Source organism: Callithrix jacchus, chromosome 11 (assembly GCF_049354715.1).
Source record: "Callithrix jacchus isolate 240 chromosome 11, calJac240_pri, whole genome shotgun sequence".
NCBI classification, from domain to species: Eukaryota; Metazoa; Chordata; class Mammalia; order Primates; family Cebidae; genus Callithrix; species Callithrix jacchus.
The window spans coordinates 89,609,038-89,627,420 of record NC_133512.1 but is presented as its reverse complement, the minus strand read 5'-3'; the positions used below and the strand labels follow the sequence as shown (position 1 = coordinate 89,627,420).

The 18,383-nt window shown below is 47.0% G+C and overlaps 1 protein-coding gene across 44 annotated transcripts in view; it reads right to left on the bottom strand.

Annotated features, from left to right (window-relative positions):
• Positions 1–15,983, bottom strand: part of NCAPG2 (non-SMC condensin II complex subunit G2) — an 85,260-nt gene extending 69,277 nt beyond the window's left edge. For 19 of the 44 annotated variants that reach the window (XR_013524098.1, XR_013524096.1, XR_008473409.2 and 16 more), the window contains exons 1-6: positions 15,897–15,983; positions 12,450–12,551; positions 12,027–12,143; positions 2,506–2,694; positions 2,047–2,161; positions 129–283 (exon numbers count right to left, since the gene is read on the bottom strand). Coding sequence is in view for 28 of the 44 variants with exons in the window: in XM_035254243.3 (XP_035110134.1) it covers positions 129–283; positions 2,047–2,161; positions 2,506–2,694; positions 12,027–12,104 (537 nt within the window). In the remaining 16 variants the exon portion in view is untranslated. Of the gene's footprint in view, positions 1–128; positions 284–2,046; positions 2,162–2,505; positions 2,695–12,026; positions 12,144–12,449; positions 12,552–12,723; positions 12,812–13,828; positions 13,879–15,896 lie in introns of all 44 variants that reach the window. The other 25 variants (XR_013524100.1, XR_013524097.1, XR_013524095.1 and 22 more) reach the window with 6 other exon arrangements.
• Between the last annotated feature and the right edge of the window lie 2,400 nt (positions 15,984–18,383).

Genomic DNA, 18,383 nt, shown 5'->3' with positions numbered 1-18,383 from the left:
GGCAGGAGGACTGCTAGAGCCCAGGAGTTTGAGGCTGTAGTGAGCTATGATCATGCCAATTGCACTCCAGCTTGAGTAACGGAGGGAGACCCTGTCTCTACAAAAACACAAAAAGGAAGTGAGCATACTGTCTTAGTCTCCAGACTCCTCCTTAGCAACATGACAAAGGCTGTCTTCCCTGTGTCTTCCTTGGCAGGCAGGCCTTTCTCCCACCAGGTAACACACAAATCCTGAATAGAACTCTGTAGTTTTCGTTCAGACTCAGGTAATGCATATAAAATACCTAAAATAATACAGCACAGTAATTTTCCAATTAGTAGGGCAAATTCTTATTACTTCAGATTCAACAGTTTAGAGTATTATGACTTTATATATTATTTAAAGCTCCGCTAAGCAATAATATTAGTTTATGTTTAATTTGCCAAAGATTTATATACATTAATTATAAAATGCAAATAATGTTAACTAAAAAACTGTTTGACAATTATCATAAAGAGAGACTCAACAGACATAGTAGAAAAAAGATTTCTGGAACCAAAAGCCTCAGAGAGATATTGCCCAGATCAACACCAATGGTAACCCTGTTAACGCCAGAGCCACGGCAGGTCTACGAGCAATAATCCACTACGATCCCTCAATGTGCTGGCCTCAAATTTTGGCTCAGAGGTGAAAAACAGTAAAAGCAATTACCATAATGAATACAAAAACTACAGTGCTTTTATTAACAGAAAAGCTCAATAACTAATAACACTAATGCTCATAATCTGTAGGTATCTGAATGCTATTACACAAATATAACATTCCTAAATTAACTGGGAAGGTGATAGCAACTACAGTGTTAGCACTAATCGTTTCACTAGTTATTTGCAGACTGTACAAATAAACTGATAGTAAAATTCACAAACCATTTAGGAGCTATTTTCATCCTGATTGGGGTGACTTTTTAATAAGACGCTGTATTCCAACTCAAGAATTCAGAATAAAACAATGTACAATGAAACAGATACATAAATCCAAGTGACGCTAAGAATGAGGTTGATGAGAGAATTTGTCACATGAAATTAATTACACTTGCACAGCGAAGGATGAGGGCATGTGAACATTTTTCTTAAATATTATTTTTACATCTTTTGTAAATATAATTTTTATATATTTCATAATCAAATATTTTCATTAACTTAGACTAATGTACCTCCTAAATTAATAAGGAGTTTTACAGTTTTGTTAAAACTCGAAAAGTACCATCATTTAAATTTCAGTATACTAAAACTCCCTGAGGAGTCAACGATCACTCCTCAGATCATGTTCACAACATATTTAAAGAAAAAATTCAATGTCGCAAATTCTTGATTAAGTTGACACCATCTAGCAGTGGTAATCACAGAATCAGGTATTTTCCTCTAAAGAAGTTTTTGATCATTGGTCCAGTAAGTGAAAGACTCCCCTGGAAATCCTGTAAACAATAGCAGTTAGTTACAGAGTACTGCCCATCTCACCATCTGTAACATCTGAAAGGAGCTTAAACTAATTAGGCCAGACATGATGGCTCATGCCTATAATCCCAGCACTTGGCCAGGGCAAGGTGGGAGGATCATTTGAACCCAGGAGTTTGAGACCAGCCTGAGCAACAGAGTGAGATCCCGTCTGTAACAAAAAACAAGAACAAACAAACAAAAAAAACAGCATGTGCCTATGGTCCCAGCATAGGAGCATAACTTAGGAGGCTGAGGTGAGAGTATCGCTAGAGCCTAGAAGGTTAAGGCTACAGCGAGCTGGGATCATGCCACTGCACTCCAGCTTGGACAACAGAGTGAGATTCTGTCGCTAAAAAAAAAAAGAATATTAAATAAATAAGTATTCAGGACAGCACTTATGTAAGTATGCTCTTACTCTAACTGAAGAAAAAGCACGTGACTGCAAAGCTATACCTTGTATCACTTCTGCTACTGAATTCCACAATGCTCATGAAAACAACTAGCTTCCTTTTACAAAGCATCATTTCAATACCCACTTTTAAATATACCATTTAGAACAAAGTCAACTCACCATTTAATATAATAACACATTCCAGTAAGGCTTCATAGTTCTCATTTTCATTGATTACAAATACAGAAGCAAGAATCACAGATGTAATTGCATAAATTATTTCTATGCTTTTTCTCTATAAATGAGAAATCAAAGCACGAGTGAATTAAAATCATCAACTTAAAATCAGTTATTAGAAGAAATTTCAGTTACAAATTTCCTAAAAATCAAGTCATAATTCTAGCTTATTCTAAAAGAATTAAAGTTGAATACAAGATAATAATCCTAAAAGAACAGCAATATTTAGTATTAGATTAATAACAGAAGAGTTGCAAAGTGACTACAACAAACAGAGTGAACTAAAATTCTTAACTTCTAACTTCAAAATTTGTTTTAATGTAAAATTCAATGAAACACAATGAACAGTTATTTTTTAACAAAAAGAAAAAATGTTGCTCATTTTTGAAAAACAAATACTACCATTTTTGAGCCATGTTCTGTTTCCATATTATCTTCACTCTGGGCGTCCACTACCTGCCACCCATCCACGGGGCTTTCTAACAACACATCTGTCAATAAATCCTTCAGTCTTTGCCATAATTCTTCTTTCTGTTTCCTTGATAATTCATCCAGTAATTCATTTAGGCTGAAAGGATCAGAGGCCTCTTTCTGTAACATAAAGAGCAAGTGTCACATTTCAAATATAAAAAAATTAATTATATCCTTTTCATAATGTCATTAAAAGTTTAATTGTTAACTTCATTACAAGTTCAAGAGTTGGTTGGAGTATTCAAAACCCATTCCTACAAGGGAAGAAGCAGGGGGATTCTCCACCTATTCTTTTCTAGTATCCTAATCTTTGGGGTTTAAAATTTCACCCACTCAGCAAAACCTCCCCTAAATGAGACCCAAATATCCACCATCTCCAAACTCAGAATTAGATTACAAAAGCAGGCTAAAGTTCAGTAACAATGGCAATAATGATACTGTGGCCATGGATTCCAGCCCCATGTGGGCCCTTGACACCTCCTACTCATCCCTCAATATCATTCTCGCCCACTAGCCAACAATATGATTTCAGATCTCCCCCCAAAAACCTCTAAACCCGTTTCCTCTTACTGAGATGACCTCACCTACTCTTTGATGGAGCGAAAAGAGGCCCTCATCAAAAGGGCATGGAATCCAGTTAAAGGGACTCCCTGTAGCTAAATTTGGGATAATGTGAGCAGCAAACAGTGACAGTGATGAATTATAACCAATTGAATAAAATAAGAATCAAGGAGGCCAAGCCAGGCACTCTGGGAGAAAGGGCTGCAGTGAGCTGTGATTGTACCATTGCACTCTAGCCTGGGTAACAAGAGCAAGACTCCGTCACAAAAAAAAAAAAAAAAAAAAGAAAGAAAGAAAAGAAAAAAAATCAAGGAGGGCATACTGATAATAAATATCAAATCATTAATTAATAGCACCTGCAAGCTCTAGAATGTCAGTGAGTAACTATAGATGCAATACGGGGTTAGAAAATCCCAGTTTTATACCCATCACAATAATTATGGACTTTGGCAAGAATTATCAGAAGATGCTAAAACAAGTGGGTAGAAGCCTGGTGAGCAGCAGGACATTACAATGTCACCACTTTCCCACAGAGGAAGGCTACCAGAAGAGACCTGGCAGGCACCTACCCACACTGGGAAGGACAGACCACACCATGCACTTCCTGTCTTGACAGCACCGAGGACCTAACACTGTTAAGCAGTTCCTGATAAAATGCACACTAAAATGTAATAGGACCCTCAACAGATGCAAAACGAAGGCTATGCCACAAAACAGCCACTCGCACTCTTCAAATCTATCAGAGTCATAAAAACACAGTAAGATGGAGAAACGAGAGTAAAGATATCTCAAGCCCTCCATCCCTCCCTCTCCCTCTCTTCCTGCTCTCCTAGCTCCTCACCTGCCCTGGTGTTTGATTTCTCCTCTTAGCACTCCTCCATCTTTCATCTAGCTCTTTTTCTGCCTCCACTTGTTCACTTTAATCTCCCCTCTTCCCTCCTTTCCTTGACCCTCCTCCCCTTCATTTCACCTCTCCCTTTTCCTTAGCCCTTTGCCTGTCAATCATGTGCAAACACAGACCAGCTCTCAAATTTTTGACCTTAGATAGTATCTTGATCTGCCTATAGACAAGACATTCAATTGTGAACAGTTGAATAATTCTTTATGCCTCGATTATGCAAGAACAGTAAGTTAATGGCCCGTTTAAGTCCATTGAGGGTGACTTTCCAGTACATTAATGGACAGTTTTGATGCTAGGGTCCTAGCCTGGGTAACAGACTACAGCTGCTGTGTCCAAAGATCAAGATGTTCTTTCTATTCACAGCAAACTGGTGACTGCAGGTGACCAGTGAAATGACTGGGCTGATTCATGATGCTTACATGAGGAAATATTAGTTGACTGATGGTTAGGGCACAGAGATGAATCGGATTCCACCCTGCCCTGAGTAAACTCACAGTCTATAGGCAAGAATAATACCCAACAGATTGTTAAAATCTATTAGAGGTATATGCTGAAGGGTATAGCCTGAAGGAAAAGAAATAGCTGCCCACCCACCTGTGCGACGAACTAGGATGGGCTGCTAACTCCTTCCTGAAAAATCAACCCCGAAGAAATGAGAGTGAGACAGGTTTCAGTAACAAACAATAGCAACAAAATGAGACACACACCCAGCTTCACTGAAGGCTTTTGGAGCTGGGGATGTAAGAAATCAGTGGCTGTTGCCTAGGACAGAAGAGCTGGCTGGAAGGGCAAAAGGATGAGGGACAAAAGCTGTTCAAATATCGAAATGTTCTACCTCTCCCCAGAGTGGCCTTGGGGTGGTCATTGCCTGGCACTGCTACATTAGCAGTGACAGCCCAGGCCTCTAGGGCCATAGGACACTGGGCGAAGGCAGGGCAACACAAAAGCCCAGCAGTTAGGAAGAACACATGCAAACTAGTGAGATGCCTGTGGGCACCCCTCCACAACCTCCTCCAGCACCAGGCTGCAGAGTTGTGCAGCCCTGTGCTGTACAAAGCATACGAGGCTGAGGGGCCAGTGGGGTGGAAATCCTGCAGGGCCTCTCCTCCCTATGTGAGCGCCTTGGCCACCTGTGAAGACATTCCACTGGGACAAGATGTTAAGGTGGAAGACAGTGATATTGATGATCCTGACTTGGTATAGGTTCATGCTAATGTGTGTGTTTGTGTCTTAGTTTTTAACAAAAAAAGTTTAAAAAGTAAAAATAGATGGCCAGGCACAGTGGCTCACGTCTGTAATCGCAGCACTTTTGGAGGAAAAGCAGGTGGATCACCTGAGGTCAGGGGTTCGAGACCAGCCTGGCCGACATGGCAAAACGCCGTCTCTACTGAAAATACAAAAATTAGCCAGGTGTGGTGGCATGTACACCAGCTACTCGGGAGGCTGAGGCAGGAGAATTGCTTGAACCCAGGAGGCAGAGGTTGCAGTGAACTGAGACAGTGCCACTACACTCCAGCCTAGGCAACAAGAGCAAAACTCCATCTCAAAAAAAAAAAAAAAAATACCTGGGTGATGAAATAATCTGTACAATAAACCCCCATGACACAGATGATTTATGTAACAAACCTGCACATGTACCCCTGAATATAAAAGTTAAAATAAAAAAAGATTTCTTTGTAAAGCAAAATGAGTTTGTGTTTTAAGCTAACTTACTATAAAAGATTTTAAAAGTTTAAAATTTTTAAAAATCTATCAAGTAAAACAGTTACAGTAAGCTAAAGTTAATTTATTATTGAAGAAAAATGTTTTTTATAAATTTACGATAACCCAAGTATAATGTGTTTATAGTTTACAGTAGGGTACAGTGAAGTGTTAGGCCTTCATATTTAGTCACTACTCACTCCAAGATAACTTCTAGTTCTGCAACCTCCAGTCATTTAAGTACCCTATTCAGGTGTATCATCTTTATGTTTTATGCTGTATTTTTAGTGTACCTTATCCTGTTTAGATAAACATTTACCATTGTGTTATAATACTGTGCCTATAGTATCCAGTACAATGTGGGTAACACCCACATGGGCACCAAGGAAGAACTGTGCAGACTGCAGGCACACTTAGTGCCTGAAGTATAACTCACTGCTTACTTATATCTAGCTTGTATATATAATCATACTTAGTCCCATATAATCTTTCTATATAATCATATAACGGATGTAGTCAGAGTTGTACCAACACATTTAGTGCTGATTTATAGAATCCTTCCATAGAACCGTATAGTAGTCTGTAGTAGGAGAAATGCCTGGAGCAGTCACAGAACAGAAGCAGCACATGGGAAAACAGCCAGACCAGGATGAGAACCAAAGACCCAGGCGGTGGCGTCCCTGCCTGAAAGGGCATATGCTGTATGGCAGGCTTGGAGTAAGAGCCTCCCCTCCTGAAAGAGAAGTTGTAGTACCTTGCATCCAGTTCCTGTGGAAAGTAGGCCTCAGGCCTGAAAATAACCAATGGAGAAGAACCCCTCCGGTGTGACCAGCCACGGCGGCTGTACACCCTGTCAGTTTTTCTCCCTTCTGTGCTAGCTCAAATCATCCTCCCATATATATCTTAAGAGAAGAGCACAAGTCCGTCAGCTCCCACTGCATTAGCTTACAGTATCTTTCTATTAGAAACCCTCTGAAGTCTCCAGCCCCCAGATAAGAAGTGTTGTGCACAACACCTGTTGCGCACAGCCCACCTCCTTGCCTTGGTGACCTAATGGGGGTGGACCCCTTTTCTGTACATGACCTTCCACTACTGCACACGGCCCACCTCTCTGCCCAGGTGGCATAATGGGTGGCCCCCTCGCTTGTGACTCATGTGATTATGTATGCCCTATCACCAAGCCTATAGATGATGACCTCACTCACAACCCTGTCCCCTGCTTGTACCTAATAAATACAGACGCTTCTGGGCATTCGGGACATTGCCTGTCTCCGCTCATAGGTGGCATGGCCCCCCGAGTCCAGCTGCTCTTCTCCAGTTCTTCAGTGTCCTGTCTCTTTACTTCTCAGATCCTGCACCTCAGCACAGCATAAGGGACACCCCACGACCCAGTGGGGCCAACAGCCCTACAGTACAATAACGTGTTACATAGGTTTGTAGCCCAGGATGGTACTGTACCATCTAACCCAGGTGTATAAGTGGGCCGCTACCAACTGGGTGTATGTAAGCACACTTTAGGGTAGTCACACAACAATGAAATTACCTAACGATGCATTTCTCAGAACATACCCTCAGCAAGAGTCACGACTGCACCCACTCTCATCAAATAGCATCTCCTCTGAGGTTTTCTTTAGCCACGGGATGGTACTGTACCGTCTAACCCAGGTGTATAAGTGGGCCACTCCCAACTGGGTGTATGTAAGCACACTTTAGGGTAGTCACAAGCAAGAGCTGAGACCGCACCCACTCTCATCAAATAGCGTCTCCCCTGAGGTTCTCTCTAGCCATGGGATGGCACTGTACCATGTAACCCAGGTGTATAAGTGGGCCGCTCCCAACTGCATGCACCCTCATCAATAGCGTCTCCCTGAGGTTCTCTCTAGCCACGCCATCATTCCCAACTGCACCCACCCTCATCAATAGCGTCTCCCCTGAGGTTCTCTCTAGCCACACCATCATTCCCAACTGCATCCACCCTCATCAATAGCGTCTCCCTGGGGTTCTCTCTAGCCACGCCATCATTCCCAACTGCACGCACCCTCATCAATGGCGTCTCCCTGAGGTTCTCTCTAGCCACGCCATCATTCCCAACTGCATGTACCCTCATCAATGGCGTCTCCCTGAGGTTCTCTCTAGCCACGCCATCATTCCCAACTGCACGCACCCTCATCGATAGCGTCTCCCTGAGGTTCTCTAGCCACGCCATCATTCCCAACTGCACCCACCCTCATCAATAGCGTCTCCCTGAGGTTCTCTAGCCACGCCATCATTCCCAACTGCACCCACCCTAAATAGCGTCTCCCTGAGGTTCTCTCTAGCCACTCCATCATTCCCAACTGCACGCACCCTCATCAATAGCGTCTCCCTGAGGTTCTCTAGCCACGCCATCATTCCCAACTGCACCCACCCTCATCAATAGCGTCTCCCTGAGGTTCTCTAGCCACGCCATCATTCCCAACTGCACCCACCCTCAATAGCGTCTCCCTGAGGTTCTCTCTAGCCACGCCATCATTCCCAACTGCACGCACCCTCATCATCTCTCTAGCCACGCCATCATTCCCAACTGCACGCACCCTCATCATCTCTCTAGCCACGCCATCATTCCCAACTGCACGTACCCTCATCATCTCTCTAGCCACGCCATCATTCCCAACTGCACCCACCCTCATCATCTCTCTAGCCACACCATCATTCCCAACTGCACGCACCCTCATCAATGGCGTCTCCCTGAGGTTGTCTCTAGCCATGCCATCATTCCCAACTGCAGGCACCCTCATCAATGACGTCTCCCTGAGGTTCTCTCTAGCCACGCCATCATTCCCAACTGCACGCACCCTCGTCAATGACATCTCCCTGAGGTTCTCTCTAGCCACGCCATCATTCCCAACTGCACGCACCCTCATCAATGGCGTCTCCCTGAGGTTCTCTCTAGCCACGCCATCATTCCCAACTGCACGCACCCTCATCAATGACATCTCCCTGAGGTTCTCTCTAGCCACGCCATCATTCCCAACTGCACCCACTCTAATCAATAGCATCTCCCTGAGGTTCTCTCTAGCCTCGCCATCATTCCCAACTTCTACTGGCTTTATTAATAGTGGTCAGTAGTAGCATGTTTTTTGTTTTATTTTTTTTTAAGACAGGGTCTTGCTTTGTCACCCAGGCAGGAGTGCAGTTGCACAATCATAGCTTATTGCAACTTCAAATTCCTGGCGTAAGTGACTCTCCTGCCTCAGCCTCCCAAGTAGTTGAGACCACAGGCACAGACCACAGACTACACTTGGTCAATTTTTTAACTTTACTGTAGAGATGAGGTCTCACTATGTTGCCCAGGCTGGTGTTAAACTCCTGGCTTCAAACGATCGTCCTGCCTCAGCCTCCTAAAGCTCTGGGATTACAGGCGTGAGTCACTGCACCCAGTCTTTACCTGCTTTATTATTTATATATGTGTCTTGTTTTTCTTCCTCTACCATTAGAACATAACCCCCCATTTCTGCAGAAATTTTCCTTTGCGTGTACTACAAACCCAACTCTCGGTGCAGTGGTCTGGCATACAGAAGGCATTCAGGACATGTTTGTTAAATGATCGGAATTCTCCTCAGTGTCCCACTCCCCATCACTGATTCTCCAAGAAGTACAAGGGCACACGGTATAACCAGTTCTGCTCTGCATCATGTGGTTTCATCAAGCTGACAAGAAATTTAACCAGGTGAATGCAGAAAACTGCACCCACTGACTGGAGCCACCAGGATCCCATGAAACGTATCTCAGACACCTAGCAGCTCAGTCCATTCACACCTGGGCCACACACTGTGCCTGTCACCCACTATGACCCAAAGGCCCCACCCCACTTCATGTGCTCTCCCCAAGCCCACTGTGCTCTCTAATGCTCCCTATTCCCCTCTGCGTAGCTTGCCCTTTTCTCCTCTGTTCTGCCTCATTTTCTTCCTCTTATGCACAGAGGAGCAGGTGTACCCTGGAAGCATAGGCACCCACTTCCAACTACAGAATTTAAATATTTTTCAAGCTAAAGTGCCATGCTTACTATAGTATTCATGTATTTCTTAGTGATTTAACATATAAAATTATGCTATTGTTTTATTAGATTCCTATCTGTTTTTAACATGTTACTGGCAAAATTTTTCAGTGTTGCCCCCTGACCTCCATTTTCCCCATAATCTCTGGGGTTTTTTTAACCAATTCTGTGGAGTGCAGTGACTGTTGGCAACGCATGTGTGGGATTATAACAGAACTAATCGTACTTGGAGAGGTTTCCCTAACAAGCCTCAAACTGATTGAGGTTCTTGTCAAATTGAACTATGGGAAAACATCATAATTACATAAAATGACACTTATGTCACTCAACTTGATGAAACCACATGATGCACAATCCTACAAATTTTCATTTTTACCTTTAAGAGCTACACAGTGACTAGGTACGAAGCTGAACAGTCAAGCGTCAATAAAGCTTATTATTGATAAACTAGAGTTGACGCCTCATTAGTATAAGGACTAATTCAGAATTCTCCTGAGATGTCTGCTGGCTTCCCAGCAACACTGCAAAGGCTGGTTGGCACACAACAGGGGTGGCTGGAAACAATGCACACCAGAAGGGCACTTGTCATTGTGACTACCAGTGTGATTTTGACTATTTTTACCTTTGATTTTCAATTTAGTTCGCTGTGATTTTGCTCACATTATCGTATGCACTTCGCAACGGCAATCTTTTAGACTTTAAAATGTGTATATGTTGCATTTCCAATACAAGCTATGTACACTGCTACTGCTAAAGCAGACATTTATATAATATCTAACTAATTTGCTCTTAGAAACACTTCTATGGTGACAAGATGCCTGTGAGTTTGTGATTATTTTTAAGTTTACAGGGTATCATTTTATAATACCAAAACATATAAGCTCATTTCTCTTATAAAGAAAACCAATTTCTTAAACGTGACTAGTAACAAATTCATTATAAGATTCTCCTCTGATTCTTTGTTATCACTAGTTTGATTTTCATCACATAATAAGAACAAGTGAGACAAGGATGCTAAGGGTCTTCGGCCGCAAAGACACTTTTGTATTTCAGAGTCAGTGCCTCCAACACTGGCTTCCTCAGAACTGTCTGAGGTCCTTTTCTCCGAAACACTAGAGAGATAACCACAGGCATTCCCACAACTTGGGTTTCCATGCCCAATCTGTCTCTAGCCCAGGCCTTTCTCCCCTGGTATTCAGACGTGCAGGTCTGACTACTGGCCAACTGTTGGTGCACATCCCACCAGCAGTCAACTACCACCTCCAAAATGGAACCACCTTCTCCCTTGAATCCCCCCTCTTCCCACAATCAAGAGTTTGCTGAATGGTATCACACAGTCAGATGCCGGGGCCCTCCCCCATATCCAATCAATCCAATAATGCCATCACTCTACTTCCAAGCAGCTTCCCATTTCCAGTTCCTAATTCAACCATCTTTATGAAGAGCAGGACCTGAGAGGTTAGTCTCTTAAATATATCCCTTTGACATACTTTTCACTTGCAGCCAGAGGAATATTTCCAGAAAGCAAACCATATTTTTCTCCTTACCTCTATTTTGTCCAGTAGTTCTCCCTTTGCTCTCTTTGTCCCTTGCCTACAGCTGACTCCCTGCTTCAAGCACCTGGTAAAGACCCGCAGAGCCTATCGCTTGCCTCATCTTCTGCCTTCCTGCTGAACTTCAAATTCAAACACAACAAGCCTTCTCTAGTCCTCAGAGTAACCTTCTCGGTTAGATGGGTCCTTCCCCGTAACAGTCCTCTTTGGCTGGTTAACTTCTGTTTACCTTTTATATCTTAGCTTGGCCCACCAGCAGGTAGATTTGAGAATAAAGGGTTTTTGGTTTTCTTCTTTCAAATAAACATCGGTCGCTAAGGATTCACTGAGATAACTATGTTTTGTTTGGAGACGTAATGATTTTAGAACATATTTCTTTTTTTTTTTTTTTTAATTTTTTATTGCATTTTAGGTTTTGGGGTACATGTGCAGAACATGCAAGACAGTTGCATAGGTACACACATGGCAGTGTGTTTTGCTTCCTTTCTCCCCTTCACCCACATTTGGCATTTCTCCCCAGGCTATCCCTCCCCAGCTCCCCCCCTCGCTGGCCCTCCCCTTTTCCCCCCAGTAGACCCCAGTGTTTAGTACTCCCCTCCGTGTGTCCATTTTAGTACTCCCCTCCGTGTGTCCATGTGTTTTAGAACATAGTTCATATTCACAGTCAAAAATCACAACAAAACTAAAATATGAAACTTACATCAAGTTGAACAAATTGCAAAAACTCTCCAACCAGCTCCTTAGACACGGCTTGTACGAATGTCTCACGTTTTTCCATGACAGATGGAACTGTTCAAATGTCATTTATTTTTTAACCCTAGTGGAAAACACAATCATACTGAAACACTTGCAAACACATCTTTTCCTACAAGATTTAATTTGATATTAACATCCAAGAACTGCAAGAAAATTCCTGAACCACATATGGTAGACAGTTTCTAAAAATATTCTGACATAAAACAAGTTATGACATTTGAAAAACAATTTACTTATTTCCTTTACTGGGGATGTTAATATGACATTAGTGACATTTTATCAACAACTGTTAATAAAATTACCAACTAAGGAGGGAGAAATCCAAATAGCCTTAGGAAGCTCACCACCATTTCTTCCTTTTTAGTACCTTAGCAAGATGCTGTCTTGGCAGATCTGAGTTGATTCAACAAAAGAATAATCTGATCCCAGCTGCTAGATTCTGAAGATGCTCCCTTTCAAAAGGCCATTCCTCCATTAAAAAAAAAAATCCCACTGTTAGTGTCATTCTGTTATTCAAAGTGAGATGGAGAACAGTGGCCCTGGGGTCACCTGGGATCTTGTTAGACTATTCATTAGGCATGCTCAACCACAGCACCGTCCTCCCAACCCTTCGGGATAATGAGCTCAGGGACTTTGTATACCTTCCATCCTGCGTGTGTTTTTCCAGGAAATTCTATTTCATATTCACAACACCTGGAGCCATTGGTGCCCTACTCAAAAGATATCAACCTAAAGATGAGGTAATAGTAAATGATGGAATGTATTTGCAGTAGGACACCCCCACCTTAAAAATAAATAAAAACTACTTGCACCATTATAAATAGAGCAATATGAAAAATTACTGGCAGTAATTATGGGGATAGTCATCTTAAACATATAATACTAGATTTTAATGTCTAAATTGAACAAGGCAGAAACAATCTCAGTGTAATGACTCCCCACATAAGTTAACAGTAAAGTCTGGTCACCTCATTCCTCAACTCAAATGGCTGAACTATGAATTACAGTCATGTACCACGTAACAATCAGTCAACAACAGATCATATATATGACGGTGGTCCCAGATTATAATATCTTTACTGTGCCTTTTCTTTGCTTAGATCTGTTTAGCTATACAAATACCACTGTGTTACAGTTGCCTACAGTATTCGGTACAGTGACATTCTAGGAGCAGTAGGTGCCACCATACAAATACAGCCTATGTGTGCAGGCTACACCATCCAGGTGTAGACAAGTGCACTCTGTGATGTTCATGCAGTGATGAAATTGCCCAAGGACAACGTGTCTCCCTCTTTAAATCAGGCATGGCTGGCACACTTTTTACTGACAAAGAAAATGGGGAGGAAAGGGAGAGTGGCCAGCAAGAAGCATAAGGAATAGTGGCCAGGGCAAACTCATGATTTTAGAAAAGTAATCCAACCAGGTGCTGCAAACACACACAGTCATACATCTTCTCCCGGCAAGTGAGTGAATGCTCCACTTTCTCAGAGTTCTGGTCACTTTTCTTGTTTGCTCTATTTCCAAGTGTATCTCTTCGGCATTTTAGTCCAACATACAGTAATATACTTCCTCTAGACCACCAAACTTATTCCCATATTTCCCATTTTCTCTTACATTAGTGACTGTAATTTGTTGAGAGTTTTCTATCTCCCAAAGTGGCAATATTCCATGTTTCTTGTACCATATGTGCATAAGACCTCAGCCCTGCAGCCCGAATGCTACTTTTAAGGTAAGAAGTCACCTCACCATCCTGTTATCAGTCCAAAGAGCAGGCAACTCTTCGAACAGGTCTGGTACTGAATCAAGATGGGCATTAAAAAGAAGAAATCCCTGTAAGCTTCTCACCACCTGTAACTTCCCACTCCGTCCCCAAACTCCTTCCTCATGGACACAAGAGGCACCAAACCAGCAGCAAGAGTTCAGGTGACTGATGTCTCTGAGGCCAAGGCCCATGTTCACAGCTGGGGGATAATTTCTGAGGGCAGCGCCCAGGGGGACTCTCTCTGAGGGCAGCGCTCACACGCAGGGCTCAGGGGGACTCTCTCTGAGGGCAGTGCCCATGCCCAGGGTTGAGGGGACTCTCTCTGAGGGCAGTGCCGACACCCAGGGCTGAGGGGACTCTCTCTGAGGGCAGTGCCAACACGCAGGACTGAGGGGACGCTCTCTGACGGCAGTGCCCATGCCCAGGGCTGATGGGACGCTCTCTGACGGCAGTGCCCATGCCCAGGGCTGAGGGGACGCTCTCTGACGGCAGTGTCCATGCCCAGGGCTGAGGGGACGCTCTCTGAAGGCAGTGCCGACACCCAGGACTGAGGGGACGCTCTCTGAGGGCAGTGCCCATGTCCAGGGCTGAGGGGACTCTCTCTGAAGGCAGTGCCAACACCCAGGACTGAGGGGACTCTCTCTGAAGGCAGTGCCGACACCCAGGACTGAGGGGACTCTCTCTGAGGGCAGTGCCCAAGCCCAGGGCTGAGGGGACTCTCTCTGAGGGCAGGCCCATGCCCAGGGCTGAGGGGACTCTCTCTGAGGGCAGTGCCGACACCCAGGGCTCAGGGGACTCTCTCTGAGGGCAGTGCCGACGCCCAGGGCTGAGGGGACTCTCTCTGAGGGCAGTGCCGACGCCCAGGGCTGAGGGGACTCTCTCTGAGGGCAGTGCCGACGCCCAGGGCTGAGGGGACTCTCTCTGAGGGCAGTGCCGACGCCCAGGGCTGAGGGGACTCTCTCTGAGGGCAGTGCCCAAGCCCAGGGCTGAGGGGACTCTCTCTGAGGGCAGGCCCATGCCCAGGGCTGAGGGGACTCTCTCTGAGGGCAGTGCCGACACCCAGGGCTCAGGGGACTCTCTCTGAGGGCAGTGCCGACGCCCAGGGCTGAGGGGACTCTCTCTGAGGGCAGTGCCGACGCCCAGGGCTGAGGGGACTCTCTCTGAGGGCAGTGCCGACGCCCAGGGCTGAGGGGACTCTCTCTGAGGGCAGTGCCGACGCCCAGGGCTGAGGGGACTCTCTCTGAGGGCAGTGCCCATGCCCAGGGCTGAGGGGACTCTCTCTGAGGGCAGTGCCCATGCCCAGGGCTGAGGGGACTCTCTCTGAGGGCAGTGCCGACACCCAGGGCTGAGGGGACTCTCTCTGAGGGCAGTGCCGACACCCAGGGCTGAGGGGACTCTCTCTGAGGGCAGTGCCGACACCCAGGGCTGAGGGGACTCTCTCTGAGGGCAGGCCCATGCCCAGGGCTGAGGGGACTCTCTCTGAGGGCAGTGCCCATGCCCAGGGCTGAGGGGACTCTCTCTGAGGGCAGTGCCCATGCCCAGGGCTGAGGGGACTCTCTCTGAGGGCAGTGCCGACACCCAGGGCTGAGGGGACTCTCTCTGAGGGCAGTGCCGACACCCAGGGCTGAGGGGACTCTCTCTGAGGGCAGTGCCGACACCCAGGGCTGAGGGGACTCTCTCTGAGGGCAGTGCCCATGCCCAGGGCTGAGGGGACTCTCTCTGAGGGCAGTGCCGACACCCAGGGCTGAGGGGAACCTGAGGGCCGCGCCCGGGGGTGGAGGACACTGAAAGCAGTGCCCGCGCGCGGGGCTGGGATTTTCCTCCGACGTGGACAGGAAGGACGGGCGTCGCCGCGGGAGGCAGAGGGGTGGCCCGGGGCCCCGGTTCCGTCCGGTCGGATCAGAGGCAGCACTGCCGCGGTCTGGTCGGCCACCTCCATAGAGTAGCGGAGGCCGGGACCCCGGCCCGCCCAGGAGGGGCTTCCAGCCCGATCACTGCTATCTCCCAGCCCCTGCTCTGAACCCAATCCCGGATCCGCACCGCAACTCTCACCTGGGCTCCCGGACCCGCCGTTTCCCGCGCTCGGACCAGATTCAAACGCACCCGCCGGCGCCCCAGACGCGCCCCGCCCTCCCGGTCGTCATCAAGCGCCGCTCTCGCGAGAGCTGGGCGCCGCGAGCCTCGGGCCCCGCCCCGCCTCCAGGTCACGCCCCGCCCACACGCCCGGCCGACCCTCCTCCTGTCTATGCCCGCCTCTTGGGGTGCGGCCTCAGCCGCTTAGCCCAGTGCCCTGCCGCGCACAGCGGAACGCGCACGCGCGGCGCCACAGCTGGGCCCCAGGCACAGTGCGCGCGCCGACGAAAACTGCGCGCTCGTACGCGTCCTGCGTCCTCCGCGGAGCCAGCGCGCGGTCCAGGAGAGGGCGGGGCGGTGCGCGCGGGCGTTGCGAGCACCGGCGCTGGGGGAAGGAGGAAGGAGAGAAAGGGAGGGACGGGGACAAGAAGGAGAGAAGATTTGGGGCCTGGAGAAGCCACGGGGCCGCGTCTGGATCCCCGGGAGGACCCCACCTCGGCCTGGCCCCCGTGACCGCCCTCCCTGCCGAGGGGGCACCTGTCCGGGTGGTCCGCAGCCTGCACTCGGTAGGTGCGCACTGGGCAGGTGCTTCCCCCCGCAGGACCCCGCCCTCTCCGAGAAGGTGCAGCCCCCGCAGGTGCCTCCTCTGCAGTTGCGGCTGCAGCCGGTCAGCTTCCCGTAGGGTGGAGAGGGAGAGGCCTCGTCGGGGACCCTCGAAGGCGCCCAACTGTGAAGAAGTAATAGCAGTATCATTCAGTTCTTTGGCCTAAATGCCAAAATCAAATACTGATCTAGCAGATCTTTTACTTTGTGTCAGCGAATAACTTGACTGGGCGTTCTCAATTTTTATTGAAAGCAAATTCTTAGAAAACGGTTCTCTCTACCACCGTGCTCTCCATCCCTCTGTGGGGACTTGGCCTTCCCCGCAGCTATGTTGTTTCATGCTTGAGATGTCTAAAGTGGTATCTGTTTTCCTGGCTGAACCCAAACCAGAGGTCTCGGCGAGATTGAAGCCGCTGCCACTGTGGGAGCACAGCACCACCCAATAGGAACATCACGGGACCCACAAGTGCAATCGTCATTTCTAGTGAGCACATTAGAAAAAATAAATCGGTGACATTAATTTTTAAATGTGTTTTATTTAGCCTAGCATATCAAAAATGTTTATATTATTGTTGGAATATCATTTCAACAAGTAATATAAAATTATAGCAGGTAGAGGACTGGTTTACTAGGAAGCTTGCAACAGTGAAGCAAGGCAGGCTGCAGAGGGGAGAGGAGATCCACTCAGAGCCTGCTGAATCCGGGACACTTGTCAACAAGTGGCCGATCTCTAACATCACCTATTTCATCCTCGGGCTGCAGCCACCTCTGACCTCCTCCTCCGCCCATACATAGACATCTGCTTCTCTGCAGTTCCTTGAATTTTGGTGGCCGCCTCCCCCCCCCCACCTTCTCACTGCATTCTTTTTTTTTTTTTTTTTTTTTTGAGACAGAGTTTCGCTCTTGTTACCCAGGCTGGAGTTCAATGGCGCAATCTCGGCTCACCGCAACCTCCGCCTCCTGGGTTCAGGCAATCCTCCTGCCTCAGCCTCCCGAGTAGCTGGGACTACAGACATTCTTCTCAGCAATTTCCTTCACATCCAAGGTGCAAACTGCCACCTTCGAGCAATAACCTCTGCATCTGGATTTGTAGGACACAGTTATTTCTGAACTCCAGAATTTTCTTTTTCTTTTTTTATATATAAATTGAACGCCAGAATTTTCAACAGCTCACTGCCTTCTCCCACGCTGATGCTGACATGCATCCCAAACGGAAATCGATTTCCCCTCCCACCCCTGAATCCTGCCCCTTTCCTTACGGTTGTCTCTCCTCCAATCAGCCATCTGTTTGTTCCTGGTGGTTCTGCTTCTGAATAGGAATAATGTCTCAAGTTACGCATATGAGCTCTGAAGCTGCACCACCTGGGCTAACCTGGTTCTGTGCTCACTAGCTGGTGACCTTCGACAGGCCATGGATGACAGCCTCAGTTTCCTCATCTATCAGAGGGGACCTACTTAAGTACTGAGGCTCCTCGAGGGAGTTGTTATGAGGCCTAAATGTCTGTGTAGTGCAGTGCTCACAGCTGCCGGTTCCATACGAGGTTGTGGCTCAACCAGAGGTACCACAAGTGGCTTCCACCGTGGGCACGAGCATCTGGACAAAGGGAATATGGTGGTGCCCGAAAGCTCAGAGATGCCAGGAACCACAGAGCCCCAAAGGGGATTACAGTGTGTCACAGCCTGTGAGGTCTGGGCTCCCAGAAGGGTCACAGGTCTTCTCTCCTTCTCATCACCCACAGCATGGTGAGCAGGGGGTTGTGTTTCTGGGGCAGCATGTTACAGCTCTTCTTTTGGCCCTGCTCCAGTCCATGGCTCCTAGGCTGGCCCAGCCCCACTGCTGCTTCCCTTTGCTTGGAGTGGCCG